Raw genomic sequence first — 27,824 nt, 5'->3', positions numbered from 1 at the left:
GCACCCAGATGGAGCCAGCCCTGATAAGTTCCACTTTCCTACTTGTTCCTACTATTACTTCTTTTTATTAAATTGTCTGACTGCTTGTGTTTCATCTCTCATCCAACCTCACTTGAGTGATGTCCCTGTGTTCCAAGATCTCAACAACGATTTTATAACTGATAGGAATGATGGCCAAGATGTTATAATAAACTGGAATTTCCCTTTAAAAAAAATATACATCCTGATTTTGTCAGTGTTCGGTAGTGGCTCCTGTGTGTAGAGCATTACAACAACAGTAATCTGGAAGGGTATTTTTTGGTTTTGGGAGCACTGCTGAGTGCTATAACAAAACAGGGCGTTTATTGTTTGAAAAAAATTATTAAAATAAAAAAACACATTTAATTTGCTACTGTAAAAAATTCTAATGAACACAAACTAAACAGGCCTAATTGTATTGGAGCATCCTCTGTCTCCTCAAACATTTGGCGTTTTTTTCTTATTATTAACAATGAATGCTTTACTGAGTCTTCACATACAGTACAGCAATAGTTTAGGAAATGATGTTTTTTTTTTATAATCTATGCAGTCACATAAAATTGTATATGGATAGCATACAGAATTATTGAGTGACCCCTCAAATATATACTCTGGATAGAAAGTTAATATATTCACATACAACTTTGTCAATAAATCTTTTCTGTTAAATCTTAATGAGTCAAAGCATCACATCTACAGTATATATACTGCACCATTCAGTCAGAGAAGGTTAAACTGCATCAGTAGGTAACTGAAATGAGGATGAATTTACAGTAGAAGTTTTTACAGTGTAAGTACTGACCGTATCTCGCTCTCGTGTCAAGGCAGAGGCCAGTGGTGAATCATTTGTGTTTGACCAGCAAAATAAAAAATATAAAACTTTGATTTCATTACATACTTTAAATGTACACAGTATAATATAAGTCCATGGACATGATGATATATCTCTGTAGAACTGTTCCTTTCAGCTCTTGTAGTCATATTTAATCCATCTCTGTACAAAGTGTGAGGCAAAACAGTCCAAAAGTCTTATTCTTAAAGTTTGTATTTGGCTATGACATGAAAAACCCTTCGCCCTGTCTCCTTTAACTCCCAGTGTTGGAGCCAGTGACAAGGGATGAAAATGAATGTGCTTCATGCAGAACAAAGGCTCTTAGACCAGCAGGTCTGTCTTGGCATGGCTGTTGGCCGTCCGTTCGGGCAGTGTTTGACAGCGTGACAGTCCTCCATCTTTTCTAGACAGTACTCTCCATCACCCAGTCATTGCTAGTGCTGTCTATTGTGCCCTTGCTCCCTCCCGTGTCCCCCTCCTCCTCGCACTGCAGCAGCATGCCATTTACAGACAGGCTCCTCTTAGTCCAGATACTGCTGATCCTGCGCGGTTTGTTGCACAGCTGAGCGGCGCCAGCGCCTGTTGTTACATCTCCCATGTCAAAGGACTGGCTCCTCCTTGGCTTGTTGTCCAGAGGTAGCATGAGGAGCCGGCTGAGGCTGGAGTCCAGTGTCCGGCCCAGCAGCGGCTCCCTATCTGTGTGAGGCTTGGCTACCGTCGTTGAGGCGCTGCTGGAGGCTCCCGTGTCTCGGCCCTGCGCCCCCCGTAGCTCCAGTGAGGAGAAGGCCCCGAGGAGGTGGTCCAGGTTGGACCGGGGCTTGGAGGGAGCTGACCTCCAAATGCTGGCAAGTGTGCTGTTTGGGCTGTACGAGCCCCCGGCCATGGAGCCTGAGGAAGAGGAGGAGGAGGTGAGGCTGCTCTGGAGGGAGCCACATTTGAATTCCACCACCTCGTCCTGCAATGTCACTTTGGCCTTGACCTTGGGTTCCAGCTGCGGTTGAGGTTGAGACTGGGGCATGAGTTGTCCATTTTGCCCGAGCTGACCCCCGTTAGTCTGAGAGTGCGTGTCGCTGACGCTGGTCAGCTTCCCCACTGGAGCGTCTGTATCAGTAGCTTTGTAGCGCACCATGAGGATGACGATGAACACTAGCAGCGTGGCCACGATGATGCCTCCCACCACCAGGATCATGGTGCCTCCCAGCAGCTGGCTGGGCAGGGACTGGCACTGAGCGTAGTCGTCCTGCGTGAAGAAATGAGTGCAGCCCACAACATTGGTGGCCGTGAGCGTAGTGGCTGTGTCGTCCCAGGCGGCCAGCACACACAGATCGTAGCGAGTCCCCGACACCAGATTTGTCACCAAGAAAGCTTTGCTGGAGGCCGGGATCATCCTTAACAAAGACAGAGAAAAAACAATTAAGACCTGCAGGTTAATGACTGTATTAAGATAAAGAGGTCTTCTTCTGTGTAATAGCCTGGGCTGATATCTCTTTTAATGACAGAGGCAGCTGTAAAAACTTCAAGCACTCATGCAGTAAATGCTGTAAATGATTGAGCCATCAGCATCTAAAGAGAATACACATGTAATTTCGGCACACGGAGACTAAATTCGCTGCTGCAGTCGGTAATGCGAGCTCTGTTCACCATGCAATTTTTCATTAAAGGAGAGCCAGGATTTCCATTTGCATTCCCCGGGAGTTTCTCTCTGCTGCTAAGTCTCTGTGGTTGCTGCTGTTAACAGACAGCCAACAGTAATTGGCTTTATCTAGAAGAGCCATCTGTCTTACTGCAGTGAACAGAGGGTCCATTTGATAGTGGAGCTCTAGAGCGGTGATAAATAAATAAGCAGAAAAGCCAAGGAAACGCACGAAAGACTGGTAAGTGAAGCACGTGTTGTATGGGCTGATCCACGATGGGTTTGGTCCTGTGGGAAACGTCAGGCGTCCTAGTGGTAGGAATAACACAGGGGAGTGTGTCAGTAGTTGGGCTAATAAGCTCTGAGATGTAAGCTGTAATGCTGTATGAGCAGGTGTGTGTGTATGTTCCCTCCTGCTTCAACAACTAGCATCAAGACATGGAGATGCCCCAGAGAAAGACAGCAAGCTTCTACAACTGCCTGAGGCAAGCTGCTCAGCTGCCAGCAGAGGACTGTGGAGGTTGTATTCTTGCAGTTACACTCACACCTGCTCTTTAAATGATATTACTCATTCTTTTCCAGGCCAACAGTTTCCCCCCCTGCAGAGAACCTGGTCATCTAACCTGTAGGTTGTATGGTAGAGCTGATATGAAGCTAACATGCCTACAAAAGTTAAATAGCAAAGATAGTACAAATATTCTGTTGTAGCAGGCAAAGTAGATTATGTCAGCTTTTATCTCTCTGCCAGGAAACTGCCAATGTTTTCCACTTTTCAAAATCACTTGATTGTTAGCTGTTACAGATGATTTGTCAGTTTCATATTAGCTCATATACAGAGTGCAAAGGCCCTATTGTATCTGAAGGAATGATTTTTCTCATTCTTGTTCTTCCAAAATGAACACATTTTTGGTGGCTTAAACATTCCTGAAAACTGGGTAAATTTGCACACGTGACATGGTGAAAAATGTGATATTTTATGGTTTGCGGAAATGGGCGTGTCAAAATGGCTTAACGGCACCAGCTAGGCCAATTAAAAAATTGAGCTACTTGCTCCAGATTGCTGTAGATGAAAGAAATTCGCTATGCATGTGTATGATGTTCAGACGCACAAAAAAGTCTCATGGACGCATACCCTAAGTCCAACAGGAAGTCAGCCATTTTTATTTCAATTTTCAATTTTTGGCGCCATTTTCGCCATTTCCACGCCCACTACGAACTCCTTCTAGAGATTTCATCCAACCGACTTCAAATCTACTCATTTTAAGACCTTAAACATGAACATTTTTCAAAACTCTTTCGCCTCCGTTAGACCTGGTGGGCGTGGCAGTGCAGCAAATTTCGAGGTTTCGCCATAAAACAGGAAGTCCTTATAACACCAACATGCATTGTTCAATCTGTCCCAAATTTCTCACACATGATGAAGGTCCCGCCCTGAACACGTCTATGTCAACAGACTGCACCACAGCCCATTCATTGCTGTTTGCAGCTTTAATCATTTTTATTATATATTTTTGCCCCAAGAAAAACAGAAAAATCTAGGGCATGGCTGGATTAACCCCATTGTAAATTGTGGGGCAAAAAACTAAACAAGTAAACAGCTGTGGACCCCCTATTAAATCCACTCCCAATGCCTTAAATAACCATCTGGTACAATGCACACAGCAGCTTCATTATATTTTTCCTCGAGCCCAAGAAACCAACCAGTGTTCCTCCACTGGCTGTTTGCTGTGTGCTAATGAGTTGATATTATTATGATTAAACTGGGGCTGCTGATCAATTAAAAACAAAATTAACTAATTAATTGCACAATTTGCTATGATTAATCATGATTAATGGCTTTTTTTCTTCTTAATATTGAAGCCTGTAATAATGGATATTTGAATGTAAATATCACAGAATCAACGTGAATTCAAATACTATTGTATAGCATCTTTTTAATTTTGAACACAGATTCTCTCCTGTGATCTAAAGATTACTAATGAAACAATCAAGGCCATTAAAGTTAGATTTCAGCTGAGAAGGCGATAATTTCATATACGGCTGCACTACTGGAAAATTTTGGCATTGTAATACTTTTTTTTAAAAGACATATATACATGCAATATATTATTCATGTACAGATTTACAATTAACAATCATAATTTTCATCATTTGGGAATTTTAAAAGACTATCATCTTACTTCTACCACACATGGTTCAGCCTTCTTCAACCCCTCTAGAAATCAGCTTGGACTCTTCCACTCTCATTATCAGACAACCAAAGCACTCCACTTCACAATCTGCAGAGTCTGCGTATCACCTGTTAACATGCAGGAGACGCGGCGGCTGTCACAGATAATGTCACATAGATGCTGGAGGCAGGTGTGCAGTGACACGAGGCGGCTTTTGAGTGTGTGTGTGTGTGTGTTCCTGTTATCAGCGGCAAAAGTTGAAAAAGTTACTGTCACTGTCACGAGGCTGGTCCAGTGCACAAACACCGAGAATGTACTTTACAGTGAAGTAGGAGACGTCTAGTTTCCGAGTTAAACGTATGTATGTGTCTTAATACATGTCTGGAGGGGCTCTTTAATATATTTTAATATATGGTTCAAATCTACTCAGACATACACATGAATGGCAGTCTTTTGGGTTGTATTGTCAGTTTAAGGTTTGTTAGGACACATTCTTCCCTTTTAGAACCTCTACTCGTTTCCACTGTTTTTCTAAACCTATGGCATTGGGCCTATCCAACATTAATCTGAGGAATCCTGCCTATAACTCTGAATTTCTGTTGCTGATTGATTTAAGAGGGGTTTAACCAACTCCGTACACCAAATTTGTGTTGTGTTTTTTGGTGTGTGCGCCGTGTGGGCGGCTGCTCATGTCGCCTGTATCTAAATCTGCCACTGGCTGTTTTACTAACCCCAGCACATTAACATTGTTGGTATAAAATGTCAGCGTTGGTCAATGTGCCACTGTCCCTTCTAAATAATCAAGCAGATAAATAAATAAATATAAATATTGATGTTGAGAAGATCTTTTGAGTTAAGCTGCAGATATCTGTCACATGACATCAACATGATCAAGTACGAGCTGCACTTTCAGTCCTACATTTGTTTGCTCGTCCAAATTCCTCCCACGCTCTCCACCGAGAAGACATTCATCTGACATGCAACGAAGATCATAGATGGGTTCAAAACCAAAAACCTTCTCAACGTCGCCCTGGTTGAGATGTTTCCCAATTAGTCACCAGAGCTCAAACAAAAAGAAGCCGCTCCCCAATAAAAAGTTCTGCTTCTCAGACAACTTGTGCTACACTTCATTACACGATTATAATTGGCTGCCTGGGATTGGGAGCGAAGCCGAGTGACGCTACGGCTGTGTGCTGCTCGCTCCTGTGTCTGGCTCTAATTGATTTCAGGTTGTCTGCGTCAACGGCCTAATTCATTTTAATTCATAGGAATGAAGCCTAAGTCCACAGGAACCTATGCCCATGCTTATCATGGCGAGATAAAAGTTTTTTCCTCCCCCTTCAGGCTGCGAAAGGCAATTTGTCGAGTGGCCCGCTTTAGTTCCTGACGATGGTGTGAGGCCACGGCAATAATCAGAGTGAAAGCAGGAGAGAGAGAGAGAGAGAGGGAGAATAGGAGAGTGGGAGAAGAGACGGAGGACGGAGGCTTAGGCTTCTTTAGGCTTTGCGAGAGATTTGTCAGTTACAGTTTTAATATTCTACACATATTTTCTCAGTTCAAAGAAAGAGCTGACAAAACAAATAAATCATCACTTCAGGCTGCATCTTCCCTGTCCACAACTATTAAACTATGACTTTTTTTCTCTTTTTTTTTCCAGCTGCAAAGAATTGTTGAAACATTATTCATTATCTCTATTGATTCCTTGAGGCTTTTCTCTCTGGACAAACAAGGTCATGCCAAATGGTCTCTTGGCCCATTGATTCTGCCTAAACATTGGGGTGCTGCTGGGAAATTTGATTATGCTTATATAAGCAAAAAAATCCCTAATGGCCTCTCACTGGCTGCTCCTCACTCTCTGTATAGTAGTAGCTGTGTAGTATGGGATTAATGGGCCATGACATTTTTCTGTGTCTGAGTCCATACCCTTGAATATCTCTTGGTTGCGATAAAACATCCTTTCTATCTAACTGTAATGGATGAAGGCATTAGGAAGAGGATGTTGTGTTAAAAAAACAAAAAAACAGTGGCACCTCAGGGCTGCTGTGGTTTGCCTGACTGTGATAACACATACCTGCAGCCTTCATGTGGGTCAATGACATTGTTTTGTGTCCATGTGGTTTAGTCAAATTTAAAGGGGTTGAAATGTGAAAATAAACGTATGAATAACTTGCACATATTCTTTTTTTGTGGACCCAGCATCAAATTTCTGCTTTTAATCCATTTTGAGAGAATATATTAGAGAATTATGTCAAAAATGTCTAAGTGGTGTAACCATAAAAAACGTTGTACCAAATAATTCAACTTGTTTAAAAACACTAAATCTCAATAAAACACCATATCAACTAGTTTGGCATGATCTTACATTATATTTTTTTATATTAAATAAAGGTAATGGAATACAATTGTTCTAAATATTACATTTAATCTGGGAAATCATGTCAATCAGGAACCATTCACATTTTTGTGGTTACACCATTTGACATTTTCAGGAGCATTCAGTCTTACTTTTGGTTAAAAAAAGTGGTGCAAATGTCATTTCAAATGACATAAAAGCAACAAAAACACAAAATGTACATTTTAACAAACCTGATGCTTCTTTCTAAACTATTTTTTAAAGATATTTATGAATTGCTCATCTTGCCAACCCCTATTTCTTACTGACCCATGTATCTGGCTCTCTTAAAAGAGAGTCACGGCACAGATGCAAGTACACAACTATCACAAGAGGGGTTCAAAAGCAACAGCTAAACATGAAGCCAAGTGTTTCCTGTCATAGCGTGAAACTCAAAAGTAGGTTGAAATTAAAATGTCACAATAACTTCAATAAGCAAAGCTGAAGTCATTGATTTTTCTTTTCTTTTTTTTTGAGGCAACAGAAGAAGCTGAAAGGTCTTTTCATTTCTTTCTTTTACTGCACAGCCAAATGATGTTAAGATGATGTCTGAGAAAGATTTGTTGACGTACTAAGAGTTCATTCTTGATCCTCTTACACTGTTCTGACCCAACGCTGACAAACCCAAAATGACAAAAGCTCATTTTCAGCTAAATTGAAGTCGTGACCTATTTTGCTTTTGTGAAACAGAAAATGCACTTCCTCTACAAGCAATCCCACAAAATTAATCTCAAACTCTATCAGAAGAAACTCTGTTATTACAGAGAAATGAAGACGATGACAAAGAGAGCCAGGGTTATTCTGACTTGTGACGTTAATGAAAGATGACTCATCCAAACACTGCTGGAGTAACGTGGTTAAACAATACACCTGTCCAAAAGCCTTTTAAGGTCTATAATGAAGGTCTGACTCTTGTCACTGATGTAAAAATGGATTCAATTATGAAGTAACAAACCTTTCTGACCTAAGCATGTTTGTAACTCACTAAATGGAACTTTTCTTATCTGCATTACAGCTAATTGCCTGAGACATTCTAGCTGAATTGTTACAACGGAATTGTTTGTCAATATATGTAAAAACTTTATATATACTGCATTTAGGTCTACTGTACATTTCAAATATATATATGCATGCATGTACATGTGTAGTAGCTTCATTGTCATCATATTGAAGGTCAGACAACAATATAACAGAATTTAGATAGCACTCCCTGAGCCATAACAACATTTAAGGCAATTAAAAACAATTTACGACATAAATAATTGATAATATATAAGAGCAATAAAGTGCAACATGCAATATAAAAAGGTGCAAACAGCAGCAATTCTTGTTGTAACAGTAGGCCATGCACACTCCAGTAAGTGTGAGTGGAATGAGGGGATCAGGCCGTGTTCATTAGTTTAACAGCTTGGAGGAAGAAGCTGTTTTTCAGTCTTGTAGAGTGTGACTGAATTGTCCTGTATCGCCTGCCAGATGGAAGTAGTTGGAAGTGGTGATAGCCAGGAAGTGTTAGGTCATATATATATACATACGTGTTATTTGAGCTAAATTTAAGATCAGTGGAAAATATGTAGATGGATAATCACAGACCGGTCAAAGTTTAGTCAGGAAGCTGTTTTGAAACTATTTCACATATTTGCATGGCAGCTCGTAATCACACCTGTCTATACTGACCCAGTTTGGTTTGACTGTATATAATAAAGCATAAAGTACAAAGTATCATCCAATTCATATAGGTTCCTAAAAAAATCGGAATCATTTCACTCTATATAAAAAAGAATGCAGCATGTATATTTTGCAATTCATAAAATTACATACTTCTACTTGCTACTACCTCTCATGCAGGGATACATACTAAATGGAGAACCATCTACAGCTTCGACATGTAGATCCCCATGCATTTAGCCATGATGATGATTCAGGCTGATCCTATTTGTAGTGTTTTTTGAACTTTCATGTCTCCATTTAAAACACATGCGAGTCCATATGGTGGTAAAGTTACAACTCACTGACACACTGATGAGATAACAATCATAAGTGCTTTTTATTTTAAATGTTTAAAGCTAGAGCCATCCACTACATGCTTGCTGCTAGTTAGTGCTTTTTTCAACCATTAAAACTATTAAGATATGAAATATGCATACTTGGAAGTGATTGCCGTATATTTATCGCTGCTAGTTGAAGTGCACAGATAGTACATTCCTCTAACTCCCGATCAGTCACCCATATCGACAAAGGAAGCTCATACTAAATGACCTAGTATGATGCTGTTATTGAGTAGTGATCAATACAATACTGTATGTTTTTCTAGTATAGGAGCTATAACTCCTAAAGGCTTTTAGGCCCAGCTAATAAGCAGTAATGGTGTCATCAGGAGCTTTTCATACATACATCTCCACAGAGGATCATCTCACCACATGTGACACTTCAGCCATTATGTTCTTATAGCTCTGAGAAGGTGTTGCAATTTCACTGAAATATCCCTGATAGACTGAGGCTGACATGTAACTTCCATTATCATAGCACATAAAGGAGCATCCCTCTTTTTATGGCCTCTCAGCTCAGTATGATGACCATGAAGCACCTCTCTATGAGCAGGAAATAGATGGTTCATTTTTATATCTTATCTCAGAAGTGAGTTACATATGTTGTCACGTGTACTTCTGTAACTTTAAAAAAAAACTCAGTGTATTTTTTATTAAAGTATCACTCATAATATTGCAGTACTTTTACTCTAATACTGCATACTACATCGCTCATAATACTGCAGTACTTTTACTGTAATACTGCATACTACATCACTCATAATACTGCAGTACTTTACTGTAATACTGCATACTACATCACTCATAATACTGCAGTACTTTACTGTTATACTGCATACTACATCACTCATAATACTGCAGTACTTTTACTGTAATACTGCATACTACATCACTCATAATACTGCAGTACTTTACTGTAATACTGCATACTACATCACTCATAATACTGCAGTACTTTGACTGTAATACTGCATACTACATCACTCATAATACTGCAGTACTTTACTGTAATACTGCATACTACATCACTCATAATACTGCAGTACTTTTACTGTAATACTGCATACTACATCACTCATAATACTGCAGTACTTTTACTGTAATACTGCATACTACATCACTCATAATACTGCAGTACTTTTACTGTAATACTGCATACTACATCACTCATAATACTGCAGTACTTTTACTGTAATACTGCATACTACATCACTCATAATACTGCAATACTTTTACTGTAATACTGCATACTACATCGCTCATAATACTGCAGTACTTTTACTGTAATACTGCATACTACATCGCTCATAATACTGCAGTTATTTTACTGTAATACTGCATACTACATCACTCATAATACTGCAGTACTTTACTGTAATATTGCATACTACATCACTCATAATACTGCAGTACTTTTACTGTAATACTGCATACTACATCACTCATAATACTGCAGTACTTTACTGTAATATTGCATACTACATCGCTCATAGTACTGTAGCACTTTTACTGTAATACTGCATACTACATCACTCATAATACTGCAGTACTTTACTGTAATATTGCATACTACATCACTCATAATACTGCAGTACTTTTACTGTAATACTGCATACTACATCACTCATAATACTGCAGTACTTTACTGTAATACTGCATACTACATCACTCATAATACTGCAGTACTTTTACTGTAATATTGCATACTACATCACTCATAATACTGCAGTACTTTACTGTAATACTGCATACTACATCACTCATAATACTGCAGTACTTTTACTGTAATACTGCATACTACATCGCTCATAATACTGCAGTACTTTACTGTAATACTGCATACTACATCACTCATAATACTGCAGTACTTTTACTGTAATACTGCATACTACATCACTCATAATACTGCAGTACTTTACTGTAATACTGCATACTACATCACTCATAATACTGCAGTACTTTACTGTAATACTGCATACTACATCACTCATAATACTGCAGTACTTTTACTGTAATACTACATACTACATCACTCATAATACTGCAGTACTTTACTGTAATACTGCATACTACATCGCTCATAATACTGCAGTACTTTTACTGTAATACTGCATACTACATCACTCATAATACTGCAGTACTTTACTGTCATATTGCATACTACATCGCTCATAATACTGCAGTACTTTTACTGTAATACTACATACTACATCACTCATAATACTGCAGTACTTTACTGTAATACTGCATACTACATCGCTCATAATACTGCAGTACTTTTACTGTAATACTACATACTACATCACTCATAATACTGCAGTACTTTTACTGTAATACTGCATACTACATCACTCATAATACTGCAGTACTTTACTGTCATATTGCATACTACATCGCTCATAATACTGCAGTACTTTTACTGTAATACTGCATACTACATCACTCATAATACTGCAGTACTTTTACTGTAATACTGCATACTACATCACTCATAATACTGCAGTACTTTTACTGTAATACTGCATACTACATCACTCATAATACTGCAGTACTTTTACTGTAATACTGCATACTACATCACTCATAATACTGCAGTACTTTACTGTAATACTGCATACTACATCACTCATAATACTGCAGTACTTTACTGTAATACTGCATACTACATCACTCATAATACTGCAGTACTTTACTGTAATACTGCATACTACATCACTCATAATACTGTAGTACTTTTACTGTAATACTGCATACTACATCGCTCATAATACTGCAGTACTTTTACTGTAATACTGCATACTACATCGCTCATAATACTGCAGTACTTTTACTGTAATACTGCATACTACATCGCTCATAATACTGCAATACTTTTACTGTAATACTGCATACTACATCGCTCATAATACTGCAGTACTTTTACTGTAATACTGCATACTACATCGCTCATAATACTGCAGTACTTTTACTGTAATACTGCATACTACATCGCTCATAATACTGCAGTTATTTTACTGTAATACTGCATACTACATCGCTCATAATACTGCAGTACTTTTACTGTAATACTGCATACTACATCACTCATAATACTGCAGTACTTTTACTGTAATACTGCATACTACATCACTCATAATACTGCAGTACTTTTACTGTAATACTGCATACTACATCACTCATAATACTGCAGTACTTTACTGTAATACTGCATACTACATCGCTCATATACTGCAGTACTTTTACTGTAATACTGCATACTACATCACTCATAATACTGCAGTACTTTTACTGTAATACTGCATACTACATCACTCATAATACTGCAGTACTTTTACTGTAATACTGCATACTACATCACTCATAATACTGCAGTACTTTACTGTAATACCGCATACTACATCACTCATAATACTGCAGTACTTTTACTGTAATACCGCATACTACATCGCTCATAATACTGCAGTACTTTTACTGTAATACCGCATACTACATCGCTCATAATACTGCAGTACTTTTACTGTAATACCGCATACTACATCACTCATAATACTGCAGTACTTTTACTGTAATACTGCATACTACATCGCTCATAATACTGCACTACTTTTACTGTAATACCGCATACTACATCGCTCATAATACTGCAGTACTTTTACTGTAATACTGCATACTACATGACTCATAATACTGCAGTACTTTTACTGTAATACTGCATACTACATCACTCATAATACTGCAGTACTTTTACTGTAATACTGCATACTACATCACTCATAATACTGTAGTACTTTACTGTAATACTGCATACTACATCACTCATAATACTGCAATACTTTTACTGTAATACTGCATACTACATCGCTCATAATACTGCAGTACTTTTACTGTAATACTGCATACTACATCGCTCATAATACTGCAGTTATTTTACTGTAATACTGCATACTACATCACTCATAATACTGCAGTACTTTTACTGTAATACTGCATACTACATCACTCATAATACTGCAGTACTTTTACTGTAATACTGCATACTACATCACTCATAATACTGCAGTACTTTACTGTAATACTGCATACTACATCGCTCATATACTGCAGTACTTTTACTGTAATACTGCATACTACATCACTCATAATACTGCAGTACTTTTACTGTAATACTGCATACTACATCACTCATAATACTGCAGTACTTTTACTGTAATACTGCATACTACATCACTCATAATACTGCAGTACTTTACTGTAATACCGCATACTACATCACTCATAATACTGCAGTACTTTTACTGTAATACCGCATACTACATCGCTCATAATACTGCAGTACTTTTACTGTAATACCGCATACTACATCGCTCATAATACTGCAGTACTTTTACTGTAATACCGCATACTACATCACTCATAATACTGCAGTACTTTTACTGTAATACTGCATACTACATCGCTCATAATACTGCACTACTTTTACTGTAATACCGCATACTACATCGCTCATAATACTGCAGTACTTTTACTGTAATACTGCATACTACATGACTCATAATACTGCAGTACTTTTACTGTAATACTGCATACTACATCACTCATAATACTGCAGTACTTTTACTGTAATACTGCATACTACATCACTCATAATACTGTAGTACTTTACTGTAATACAGCATACTACATCACTCATAATACTGCAGTACTTTTACTGTAATACTGCATACTACATCACTCATAATACTGCAGTACTTTTACTGTAATACTGCATACTACATCACTCATAATACTGTAGTACTTTACTGTAATACTGCATACTACATCACTCATAATACTGCAGTACTTTTACTGTAATACTGCATACTACATCACTCATAATACTGCAGTACTTTTACTGTAATACTGCATACTACATCACTCATAATACTGCAATACTTTTACTGTAATACTGCATACTACATCGCTCATAATACTGCAGTACTTTTACTGTAATACTGCATACTACATCGCTCATAATACTGCAGTTATTTTACTGTAATACTGCATACTACATCACTCATAATACTGCAGTACTTTTACTGTAATACTGCATACTACATCACTCATAATACTGCAGTACTTTTACTATAATACTGCATACTACATCACTCATAATACTGCAGTACTTTACTGTAATACTGCATACTACATCGCTCATAATACTGCAGTACTTTTACTGTAATACTGCATACTACATCACTCATAATACTGCAGTACTTTTACTGTAATACTGCATACTACATCACTCATAATACTGCAGTACTTTTACTGTAATACTGCATACTACATCACTCATAATACTGCAGTACTTTACTGTAATACTTTAACTACATCACTCATAATACTGCAGTACTTTTACTGTAATACTGCATACTACATCGCTCATAATACTGCAGTACTTTTACTGTAATACTGCATACTACATCACTCATAATACTGCAGTACTTTTACTGTAATACTGCATACTACATCGCTCATAATACTGCAGTACTTTTACTGTAATACTGCATACTACATCACTCATAATACTGCAGTACTTTACTGTAATACTGCATACTACATCGCTCATAATACTGCAGTACTTTTACTGTAATACTGCATACTACATCACTCATAATACTGCAGTACTTTACTGTAATACTGCATACTACATCACTCATAATACTGCAGTACTTTACTGTAATACTTTAACTACATCACTCATAATACTGCAGTACTTTTACTGTAATACTGCATACTACATCGCTCATAATACTGCAGTACTTTACTGTAATACTGCATACTACATCGCTCATAATACTGCAGTACTTTTACTGTAACAGGACTTTAACTTGTATTGTAGTATTTTGACATTGATGTAATGGTACTTTAACTTAGGTAAAGGATCTGAATACTTCTTCCACCTCTGCTAGCATTGTATTGTTACTAATCTTGTACACTGTGTTAACTCACTATTGTACTACTTTTTTATTTTACCTGGGAAGTCGTAATAATAAAGTAACAATATTTTTTACTAGAGAACAGTGAATGTGCCTCACTCACAAACTTTGGAACATATCAAAATACTACACTCTTCAGGAATGAAAGAAAAGGTGTTTTCAGCTTCACAATGGCACATTGTTAAAAGTCTGTTCTGGTTTTGAATTATGAAGCTCTGTGCACCCTCAGGCCTTCAGATTCACACATAAATGATCACGTAGAACCGTTATTTCAAGCCACAATATGCCAATCATGGAAAGTGGAGCAGTGATAACATTGTCCTCCAGCTCCAGTGTTTGAAGAGGAAACAGCTGACAACTCTTACTGTACCTCTTTTGCACAACAGTGAGGAAGCAGCTAAAATGATTAGGTTGTGTGAATCCCAGCAGCTACAGGCCTATTTCCAAACTTCCATTCTTATCTAAACTTTTACACACACAGTCGCCTCCATTCGACTTTTCCTGAATTCAACTTTACTGGTTTTTCAGCTTTCATGAATCACAGTTGGAGCTGCTTTCAGAACAATGCACAGCACAGACACTGCCTTTATAAATGTAGGGAGTGATATTCCCATGGCAATGTCAAAGCTCTGTTAGAATCACTCCACTGCAGATTTGGTGAAGCTTTTGCTCGCATCTTAATTTATCAGGCAAATTCCTGAGTCGTCATTAAGAACTGTTGGTGCAGCTCATATGTGTGTCATGTTCAAAGTCTAGACGTTTTAAGTAGACATCAGTTTTACATTTAAAAAGCCATTTCATTTCTAGCACTGAATTATTTGCTTTTGCATCTTAATTTTCACTTTTACTTTTCAGTGTTCACAAATTCAGAATCAAAAATTCAACTTTAATATTAAATCAAATAATATTCACATTGCCCAAATTTGATAGGTCAAATTTAGATCCCAAAAGTCACATCAAAAAAATGAAATAATACCAGTGGATCTTTGGATTCTGTCTCAAATCCAACCCACATCAAGCCAATCAAGTTGGTCATGTGACACCAGATGCTTGAAATGACAGGATGATGGTGAGCTATGACAACAAACACAAACTATGGCACAAGGGGCGGAGATAGACGGTGGATTTTGGGGCTGCAGCCCCGAATGTTTTCCCAAGAGCCCAACATTTATTTAAAACAAAAACCAAAAAAGTGACTTCAATTTGTCAACAATTGTGATTAAGAGTAAAACTTCTGAAGACAATAAAATGTGAAATGTAGTTAAAATTAATGTAATATATTTTTGTTTTCCTTTTGATTTAATTGCTTATTGTTATGTATTTATTATTGTTATTTAAGTGCATTCTTTTTGGAAAATAGTTAATAAGGACCAAAATACTACTACTAATATATGCAGTAAAATTAAATTATGTCTTTGTGAATTAGATTTTTGCAGTGATTCTTTTTTGCATAGAATGTGACCAATTTTGCACTGAATGCATGCCCTATGTCTTTACTTTTCCTTATCGGGTATTACGGTAATCCTAAAGTAATGGAAAGTAATCAAGTTACATTACTTTAAAATTCTTGTTGTTTTCCCATCAACCATGCAACTTTTATCCTGCTGGGTCAATTTTGACTTGTGTTAAATTATCACCCAATTCTGTATTAGACGTTGTTTTAGCCAACTTCATTTTAACTTTACACTTATTTTTTGGAAATTATGGCCAATAGGCCTCATTGAAATGAGATTATAGTTCATTTTGAGTTAAAAAAAAGAAGGAACAATTATTAATTGCACTTAATCACACTGTTTGTCTCTTGGGTCAATATTGATCTGGTCTGGTTTGACTGTTTTATAAAACAGAAAGTACAAATGATCACCCAATTCAATGAAAGTAATGATGATTATACTTGCAAAGAATCTATATGGAACCACAATGAATTGAAATAAATCCATATTTCTGATATGAAAAAATGAGTCAAATTTGACCAGAGTAAAACAGGAGGGTTAATATTGTGGCCTTGGATTACATTACTGACTACCTTTTTTTTAACAGGTAACTAGTAATTGTATTGAAATACATTTTTAAAGTAACCTTTCCAACCCTGCATGTTGGTGGAATTTTTAAAGTTTAAGTGATCATGTTGCTGTTTTCAGCTGAATAGTCAAAAGCTGGTCTCCTTCTAAAAATGACTTTTTTTTAACTTATCTCAAGGGTTGGAATAATCTTCTATTGTGTACCATAGTTGGTTATTTATCCTGATAGCTAGTCAAACTATATTTTTGTGTTGATAATTTGATGATGAATCCATTTGAATCTACTCCATAGCAACTGAATTGACAAGTTTGGTCAAATTCTGGACCGGATGAAAAAATTCTACCAACAAATCTCTCAGTAGAAATAATCTAGGTCACATATCACACAGCCTCCACCTGCTGTGAGAACTTCCACATCACATGGATTCCACACCTTTAAAGAGTGACATCTTGCACTTAAAAGACATGACTTGATCTTATATTAAAATATGTCACTTTTAAGATCGTAGCCTATTAAAATTTCCGTTAAAAATGTGAATTGAGTTGTTGGCTGAATTATTATCCTTGTAAAACTAAATAGAAGTGTCACTTGAGAGGGAATACTTCACACAGACCCCCCAGAACATGCACTGGGAGACTCTGTGTCCTCTTTAACCAAATGAACACATCTGATTAGTCAGAGTGGTATTGCCTTGTTTTTGACACATCTAAAAGTTTCAACTATTCCTTGTAAACAATCTCCGCACTCACAGAAACCATTCGAGCTGGAGTTCAAAGTGAACTTGACTCTGCTGATTTGATTTTCTCAGACTGTTACAGCTGAAGGGGATGAAAGCCCTTTGCAGTATTACAAAAACATCTGTCAACCTCTGCTTTCACATAAAAATGGGGAGTACTTGAAGTTATATTAAGTTTTTGGCACAAGTTTGACACATTTGAAGTTTAACATTTTTCATGTGAATCATCTGCATTTAAATAAAATATTCAAGCAGAAGTTAACTGTGAACTTGACTTTTCTTTTTCTGTTACAGCTTAAGGGGGTGAAAGGTTTTGCAGTTTTACAAAACATCTGCCAACCTCACATAGAAATATGTGAAGGTGTAAATGTACTATAAGTTCTTAAGACAAATATTTAAACACCCTTAACCCTGTAATGCCAAGTGAATCACATTTGATAGATGAGTTTTAGAGAGCTCTACATCATCAAACATGATGTATACGATCAGATACATGTAGTGCTCAGATAAACCACCATTGGACCTTATATTTGAGGCATCTGATGAGTTTCTGATACTTCGACATGAATAGTTATTAGATTGATGCAATGTTGAATTACTAAATATTTTGTAGCTTTTACCATAAGATTATCGTCAATTCGTGTTGAAAATATGTGTTTCAAATTAGATACAGCATGTATAGAACGTCAATCATCTGCAAATCTTTTATCTTATTGCATTTCATATTGTGGCTGATATGAGCTCCATGCAGGACCTTCAAGGGCTTAAAAATGTTGTATTCAATGTTTTTATTTGTTCAAAAAAATTTCCTGAAAACAAAACTCATATGCAAAGTGTTATTTTTTTAAATTATTTGTCAGAAGGCCTAATAAACACTCCAGTTTCAAAGAATTAGAATTTTCTGGCAATTATTTGATGGCTCAGGTTTTACAGGGTTAAAGGTTAAAAATTAGCCTTTATATCTAGGGAGTGGATCCTCTTCCATGAAGCCCACCATGTTTCTAGCCAAGAACAGCCAAACCTAACACTGGCTTGAGAGGGGGCCTTTCATGTGTTTCATGGCCACTGTAGGTTCTTCTTTATGCTCGTAAGGGGGACTGATTTTTTTTTTCTAGGATGGCAAAGTCATGACCCGTCCTTCTCTGCCTCTGATTGGCCAGTACTCATCGCCTTTAGTTTTAGGCATGATGAGTGAAATGGGTTAGGGTAAAATATTAGGGTAGAGTAGTGCAGGCCATGATTTCGCCATCCTAGGGAAAAAATATTGGAATATAGAGGGGTGTTTTTCAGTTGGCTGCAATCTGCACCCTCACAGCTAGATGGCACTAAATCCTAAACGCTGCACCTTTAAGAAATGCAATGTTCAGTTTTTCTATTGACCCTGGTTTATTTATTCTACAGCCTCCACATCAGTCACATCATCTGCACATTAAACCTCAGGAATACTACTCCAATCCTCAGGGAGTCGAGATGCTCAAGAATATTGAGCATATTTAAAAGTTTATCTGAAGCTCATATGAAGCTTCAGCTGTTCAAATGAGTCAAATCAAGTCTTCTATGTTTCAACGTTAGTGTTTTTAGTACCAAAGTCCCTCTTTTTGTTACTATACTTCCACCACAGCTCAACAAGGAAACATTAAGAGGGAATTTGATGCTAAAAAGACTGTAAATGTGTCAGATATCTGCTGAATCAGTGCAGCCTTTCTACAAGATTTAATGTAACTTTCCTCCAGACAATCCAACAGTCACACCCACTTTTTTCTGCAGTGATTGACCAGGTGTTTTACAGTATGAAAGTAGGTAAGCTTTCAACTTCTCTCTCAACCTCACTTTATCCATTCTTTATACAATTCCTTCTGTCACTTTTCATTTGAAAAACTGATTCCTACACTGTGAGTTCTAGAGAGAATGTCTGAAATGTGCGCTGTTATCTTCAGTTGTATTATTTATCATTTCAAGACAAGAAATACAAAAAAAGAGTTGTTGGTGTAGGCGGGGGAAGCAGTGTATGTAGCAGCAGAGAGACTATGATGACAGGCTTTTCAACCTGCCTGAGACATGAAAACACTAGGCTGTTCCAAGCATACTGAACTCTTTCTCTACCAAACATCATGATCATAGTTAGGACCTCTTACCTCAGATGTTTGGCAGCATGTCATGATGCTCCTGGAAGTCATTTTTTTACAACTCATTTACAATAACATTTATTTTCACTTTCAACTAGGGCCTGACCGATGCCGGATTTTTGGGTCCGATGCCGATACCGATATTGGGGAGTAAAAAGATTCTGATATGGATATATCAGCCGATAATCTTATATACACCGAATATTCCATAAAACACACATTTTTTGCAATGTGGCTACAAATACTTGTGATAAAGATATGTTATGGAGGTAGGATATTTTACACTTTAATATCAACTTTATTGTATAAAATGACATCAGATGCCAGTAAACCATAAAAAAAACCCATACGTATGTATATATTAAAGTTGATTTAGGATCACATATACTTCAAACGCTGCCTATATAGCTTTTAAAAAATCGGTGCATATTGGACAACATATACGCCGATACTGATATATCTGCGATTGGCCAATATCGGCCGATAATATCAGCTGACTGATACATCAGTCTGGCTCTACTTTCAACAATATCTGTGCATAATAATGATGGTGAGATGAAAGAACAGGAGAGATCGTAGTTGAGGTTTGGTGGAGTTTCAGCAAATAAAATGCTTGGTTAAGTTTAGGAAATGATCATGTTACTGTCTATGATGGAACATGACTCTGCTCTCATGCATGAATGCTACAACACCACAGCTCCCAGTACCTCTCACTCCCACTAATAAGACTGAGGCTGTCCTTACTGTTTAATCCCAGGAATATTGCACACTTGTATATAGTATGAGGAATTTATGTACTGTATATTGTAGATGTATATGGTTACAGATTATTTTAGAGATTGTTTATTGTTTATTTTATTTTATCACTTTACAAGGCTACTGTTGTGTCAATTTTGAATATCCCCAAAGGGCGATCAATAAAGCTAAGCTGACCTTACCTTACTTTACCTTACCTTACCTACATCCATCTACAACCCCAACATCCACACCAGTCTGCTTCACTACATACAAGGCAAACTACTTCCTGCATTAACAGTGAATGTTAACTTTGGAGGTAAACTCTGAGGTGTGCAAATTGTTAAATATGAACATGAGAATACTAATTCTTCACTCTGAGCCACCACCGTAGGCTCATTTTATCTTTATGATTGTCAGTCACAGTCGCATTAAGACATAAATATTCCCACCTCATCAAAAATAAAGCAGAAACTAGATGGTGTTCAGATTGAAGTCACACATAAATGATGAGGGTGGGACTGGCTGTTCCTCTGGGAACTTATTATTACAAGTCGTTGTAATTTGACACAGGGCTTAAAGAGTAGATTGAAAGTGCCGGCAGAACATTCTCATTTATTTCACTGTTTTGCCACCTCAGTCTTTCTCTTCGGTAGTCCATAATGTGAAAGTACGCACGTTTGCAATTAAGTTTGTTTTCTACACATCTCACTTTTTAAAAAAGATATATATATATAGAAGGCAGCATACTCTGCAAATCCTGATGTGCATGTATGCAGTGTTTTTAAATGAGGCCCCTGGGAATGACTTTACAACAGCTGTCATTTCTCTAAGTACTGGGTGTGCATATGCTATTTGAAAAAATTAACATAAATGAATAGTGGATATATTATATAATCTTTCTCCATGATTATATAGATTAATCAATGTATATATATAACAATAAGACTCAATATAATTCATTACATTACTGATTGCTGAACTGAAAAACCATTCTTCCTATACCATTATCGGCATGAAACAAGAAAATATGCTTCATAATGGAGGGAAATATTGCAAAAACATGGGTGGCTGCAGCCCTGAGGCTAAAGCGGGAAATATCTTGCTTTCCACAGTTGTGAGAGGAGTAACTGATTTAAATGGCATTAAGTAATTGGATTTTTTTCTGTCTGGTTTCACTTGCGTTTTGGAGGCTGTGGCAGTAGAATCCAATAGAAAGCCTCTTTTTATACAGTTTCATCCCCGTCAAATGCTGCTGGATTGACAGTAACCCCCCTCCCACCATGCCTCCCACCATGCCTCCCAAGCTTTGAAATTCCTGTGGTTCTGGACTACTGAGCATAATCAAACTTAACACAGCACAGTGTTTAGTGGGGGAGACATCAGATGATGAAAAGGTGTTGAAGAAAGGAAAAGAGTTGTTTTTTGCTGCCGTTAAGCAATTTGAAAGACAACACAGGCGTAAGGTGATGGATGGTTCCTTTGGGTTTGCTAACATCAGTGTGAAATTTTATAGAGAACTCTGCAATATACTCATTCCTCTGGGAAGTGTTACTGGATGATTCTGTGAACACTGCACTATGTTAAAAAAGGCATCATTAAATGTTTGACCAAAATTGATCCGTCTTTGTTTAAGATCTCCAAAGCACAGCATTGTGTTTATGTAGTTTTATAATGAGCCTCTCCCTGTCCTTTCAACTCAATACAATTCCTTCCTCTTCTTTCAGTGATGAAGATCTATTTAGTACTGTATAAAGTATTGACACTGCTGTTATGACAACTTGCAAATTGCACGAAGCTGCTGTGATTTCTAATCAGATTGAAGCTATTTCAGACAGTTTCCTATTCCTGCTGTGAAAAATGCCTTTTAATGCAGGTGAAACAACAAATTATGAGCATAACAGCCACATAAATTGACCACTTGGGGGTAGGGGGACAAGCTGAAAACACATCAACTGATACATTATAATCTTATATAGTTGTTATGGTAAATCAGCCACAGAAACATTAGCATTCACTTTGAGTCATCTTTATGATCACCTGATGATTGTAAGTCTAATTTTCACTTTTCTTTTAGCTCTGGTTTGGTCTGCACCAACCCCTATGAAAGATATTTGATTATTTACCTGATAAATGTGCCAATCTGTTCACCAGCTAGTTATTGACTGACATTTGATAGTTTGTTTTTTTCCAATTTTCTGTCCATTTTCCAGGTGTCCAAGCTCCAATACATGATTTAGTGACATCAAGAGGTGAGGTTGCAGATTTTAACCAACCCTCACCTACTCCCTAAAGTGGCGGTGAAACTCAAGAAATGCCCACTTTTGGCCCTATACACTGCTCCTTTAATGCACAGGTTTAAGGGCTCCAGAAGACATGAGCTTAAAACAGTTTAAATATATATTATGATTGAATTATAATATAATACTGTATATTTGCAATACTGCTATTAACAAATTGGACCAGGGATGTCACACAGGTTTTCGGGTCATAGCTATGATCAGTGCACTGTAGTGTAAAACTAAATATATCTACGAGTTTCCAGTGAGATCCTGGCAGTGCTCAGAAAGGGGGGGGGGGGGTTTACTCGTAAGGCTAAAAACCGCAATGTCAATCAACCAAACAGGGCTACTACATCTTCTGCTGTGTAGGAAAAAGGACTTTGTGGTGAGGAAGAGGGAAGAGAAGTGGACTTTTTGCTGAGTAAGTACTTCTGAAGGTAAGGCAATATGCTGTTTTTATAACTGTTCTTTGCTTGTGATGTTTGCAGGTTTTGCATTGAAAAGACACACAGGCTTATGTAATGTCTTATTTTGGCGAGTTTCATATAGTTTTTCCTGATAAGGGGCCGCACTTTATTTACTATTTGTTGTTAATTCAACTTGTGAAAAGCCACTTAAGTTATAGATAAAAAAAGATATCACAGCATTCTCTGATGTTGGATGGAATTGAACTGACAGATAAAAAGTGTAACAATAAGCACTTTCTCCAATCATTTCAAAGAAGGAATAAGACTGTAACCAGAGGCAGGTTTTTCTTGAGATCAAAAATTGTAGACATAAATTGGAAAAGAGCTTTTGCCTTACAAGTACTGTATTACGAACAAAGCTAAATAAACACACTTCAAAATCCAACATAAAACATACACCACTAATTATCTGATTGGTAAATTCATGAATATTGATGTCTCTTGCACCTTTTGTAAACATACAGCAACAATCTCACATCTGTTTCTTGAATGTGAAATGTCCAAAAAATGTTGGACTGGTCTGGAGTCTCACCTTTGTGAAGCTCTCAACTCTGCATATTCTTTTAACCTAAATTATATCATCTGCTACTATAACTCAGGGATTAATACTGCAGAATATCTGATTAATTTTGTCAGCCAAATGTTTTATTCATGAACATAAAATCCTCATAAACGTCACCTAAAATTGCACCTTTCCTCCTAGAATTGAAATCTTTATTAAAATCACTTAAGATAGTAAATAATAAAAAAGCAATAAATTATAAACCACTATGAAACACTGTTCTAAGAAACCTCTGACTAATAAGTATATGAGTCAGTGACAAATAAAGGTTGGCAAGATGAGCCATTAAAAAATATTTGCATTATTGATTATTTGCACCATTTTTTTTTTAACCAAAAGTGAGACTGAATGCGCCTGAAAATGTCAAATGGTGTAACCACAAAAGAATGATACATACTTCATTTTTAAAAAAGAGTTGAAATGGTTCCAGATTGACATGATTCCCCGAATTAAATGTACTATTTAGAACAATTGTATTCCATTACCTTTATTTAATATAAAAAGTTATAATGTAAGATCATGCCAGACTAGTTGATATGGTGTTTTATTGACAATTTAGTGTTTTTAAGCAAGTTGAATTATTTGGTACAAAGTTTTTATGGTTACACCACTTAGACATTTTTGCCATAATCCTCTAATATATTCTCTCAAAATGGATTAAAAGCAGATATGATATGCTGGGTCCACAAAAAAGAATGTCTGCAAGTCATTCATACGTTTATTTTCAAATTTTAACCCCTTTAAATTTGACTGAATAATTATGTCTTCATGTAATTATGCCACATTCTTTATTTCCTCATATATGTAACTATTTTCTGAACTGCATAGATAGACTCTATGCATGATGTGGTGTTTGCCTGAAGGTGTATGCCATTGTTGTTTCAATAAAACACAAAAAACATGTGTTGTCCACTGATGCAATGTGCTGAATGTTTCACATTGAATTGAGAACACTGATCTCCTCATGTTGCTGCTGTGCACACATACAGGCCTACTTGGCTGATGTAACCCAGTTGTGTATCATGTTGTTGTTGACGTGTTGTTATATATTGATGAGTTTAATATTCTGTTTACTGATTAGAAGGATTATTACTATTTTGCTGTCCATTGATGCATTGGCAACATTAATCCAGAGGGCTTGCAATTGATGGAATTTGTGGCAGTCTGAATTATCATGCATTTGTTAATTATCCAGTCTAAGTCTTTATTTTTAATTTTTATGCCCTTGTCTGCAGTTGACATCCTATCTGTTGTCCCCAACTCTCCCTGCACACCTGCCCTTTACCCCCCTAATTAGCCACTCCCTGCCTTCCAGCTTCATTCATGTGCCAGATTATCTATAAGCCTTCTTCACAGTAGACATTTTTCACGTGTGACAGCAGGAAAAGCACAAGCATAAATAACAAAATTAATGATGGCTGAATTCCATGCAGCTGCTTCAGTTTCAGGGCCCTGGTTCATGCTCACTGTCATATTGTCACGGCTTACTGGGAAGCTTGAATAGAACAGAGCCTTTTGTTAGCATTAGCCATCATAAGTGACATCTGCACTTTTCCTACTATGACAAGTCAAAATTGTTTCTAGTCTAATAGCCTTCTCTTTTCAGTCCTCGTTCTCTCTGCCTGTCTGTCAGGATTCCGCTTGCCTGTCAGCTCCCTTTTGTCTTTGCTGGCTGCCTATTTGTTACTGACCTTGTTTTTGAAGTAGTCTTTTAACCTCACCTGATCAGTCTCAACATCCCGCTTTTGGGTCCTCAGAATTACCAGATTTGTCACAGCACGTTTACAATAGTTTTTTCACTAAAACCAGGTGCAGCTGCCTCCATAGTGCTGAGGGGAACTGCAGAGCCTTTGATAATTCTTTCATCACTTTGTGCAATCCCTTTCACATTACACATAGTGATTAGATGCATCAGTGCAGGTTTAATCAACCGATCATTAATCACCAATCATTAATCAACAAAATACATTCTGTACCATTTGGATCTATTCAAAACTGTGCCTACATTTCAAAATTCCTACAAAAATAAGCAAGTGTTTACCTGTAGATCAGAACCTCATCATCAGAGCAGTTGTACTGGAGCTGGTACATCTTCACCTTGGGTGCTGACTTGCTAACCATCCACTTGACAAGCGCTGACACAGCTGTTACCTCAGAGACAGATACAGCCTTCTCTGGTTGGCTCTTGGGAGCCCCCTTGCTGATCCTGGTGGTACCTGTGATGTCAGAGAGGCGGGACTTTGGCTGTGCTGGCTGCCCGGTGCCGTTGCTGAGGTGTGGGAGCTGGACGATGGACACCTCCACAGAGGCAGTGGACTCCCCGGCCACATTAGCAGCAATGCAGGTGAAGGTTCCGTAGTCCTTGGACGTGGTGATGGTGATGCTCAAGGTTCCATTGCTGAATACTGCGGTGCGGGAGGTGTTGCCAAGCAGCCGATCATCAGGGGAGATCCAGTGGATCGTAGGGGACGGATCTCCAGTAGCTTCGCACCTTAGACTGGCTGTCTGGCCCTCCAAGACCAGCATTCTGTGGGTGTGCTGGGTAATGAGAGGTGGCTGACACAAAAACTCCTCGTCCTTTATTTTCCAAAAGTAACGCCCCTTCAGTGTAGGTGGAGAGGCACAAGTTTCCAGGTCGTCGTCTCTTTCAAGTCTCCGCAGCCACAGCATCTCACAGTTGCAGTGCAGTGGGTTCCCACCTATGCTCAGTGACAGCTGGGGAGCATAGGGTGTGGTAAAGATCATTGAGTCCTGGGCGCGGGCAAAGATGGGGTCCGGGGGTAGCTTCTGCAATCGGTTAGAAGTCAGGTCCAGTCTCGCCAGCCTTTCCAGGTCAGTGAAGGTACCCTCTGGAATAAAGTCTAATAAGTTGTGGTCCAGACTGAGCTGGTGCAGGTTGATCATCTGGCGGACTGAATCCCAGGGCAAAGACATCAAGTTGTTGTAGGAGAGGTCCAGATCCTCCAAGGCAGGTGCCAGGTCCTCTAAGGACTTGTCATGGATGCGTCCCAGTTGGTTGTTGTTGACGATGAGGTGCTGCAGGTTTATCAAGCCTCGCAAGTCATCAGGACCAAGCTCCATTAATCGGTTGTTGTCCAGGTGAAGCGAGCGCAGCGTTTCCAGGTCACCGAATGAGAAGGGCTGGATGTAGCTGATAGTGTTTCTGGAGAGGGTCAGGTCCACTAAGTCGGTCATATTAGCAAAATCCTGCTGTGTGATACGGAGGATGTAGTTGCCTCCCAGTCGCAACTCGACTGTGCTGCGCTCAATGTCTGGAGGCACGAAAAGAAGGCCTTTGGAGGGACAAAGTGTCCCCAAGGACTCTGACAGATTCTGGCATACACAGTACTTGGGGCACGCATGGGTGATCATCACTGTGGCTCCCAGGACCAACAGACAGTAGATGATGTGGTCCATGGTAGAGTCATACATAGGAACCTGTGTGAAAAACAGAGACACATAGACAGATGAGTATTCAGCAGCAATTCAACAAGACCTTTCAGACTTCAGAACACACTCAGGCATAAAAGGGATTAAAAGATGTGAGATGGAGTCACAGGCATAACTGTGTCTCAACAGAAGTGAGCAAAAAGTTAAAGTAATTTCCCCAAAACATCTGTTAAATGGGATCACTTTAAACATACCATCATTGCCTCATTTGAAATCTTTATCAGATGCCCACAGGGATCATTAAACTTTTATCTTATCTCACAAGTTCCTGTGGCAGGCTCACAGGGGAATGTGCCCTTAGTTTTAAGGCATATCTGTAGGATTTGGCCCAGAGGACTGAATCTTTGCCACTCATCTTGAAGTGTATTGATCTGACAA

The 27,824-nt window shown here is 37.9% G+C and overlaps 1 protein-coding gene across 1 annotated transcript; it reads right to left on the bottom strand.

Moving 5' to 3' along the window:
• Positions 1–1,253: 1,253 nt before the first annotated feature.
• On the bottom strand, positions 1,254–27,428 carry lrfn2b (leucine rich repeat and fibronectin type III domain containing 2b). Its single transcript, XM_062437336.1, has 2 exons — positions 26,038–27,428; positions 1,254–2,238 (listed from the first exon to the last, which is right to left on the bottom strand). The coding sequence occupies exons 1-2, from the start codon at positions 27,426–27,428 to the stop codon at positions 1,254–1,256; spliced, it is 2,376 nt and encodes a 791-aa protein (XP_062293320.1).
• Between the last annotated feature and the right edge of the window lie 396 nt (positions 27,429–27,824).

This window comes from Scomber scombrus, chromosome 17, assembly GCF_963691925.1.
Source record: "Scomber scombrus chromosome 17, fScoSco1.1, whole genome shotgun sequence".
Classification (NCBI taxonomy): domain Eukaryota; kingdom Metazoa; phylum Chordata; class Actinopteri; order Scombriformes; family Scombridae; genus Scomber; species Scomber scombrus.
The sequence above is the reverse complement of the archived record's forward strand: the minus strand, read 5'-3'. Positions and strand labels throughout refer to the sequence as shown.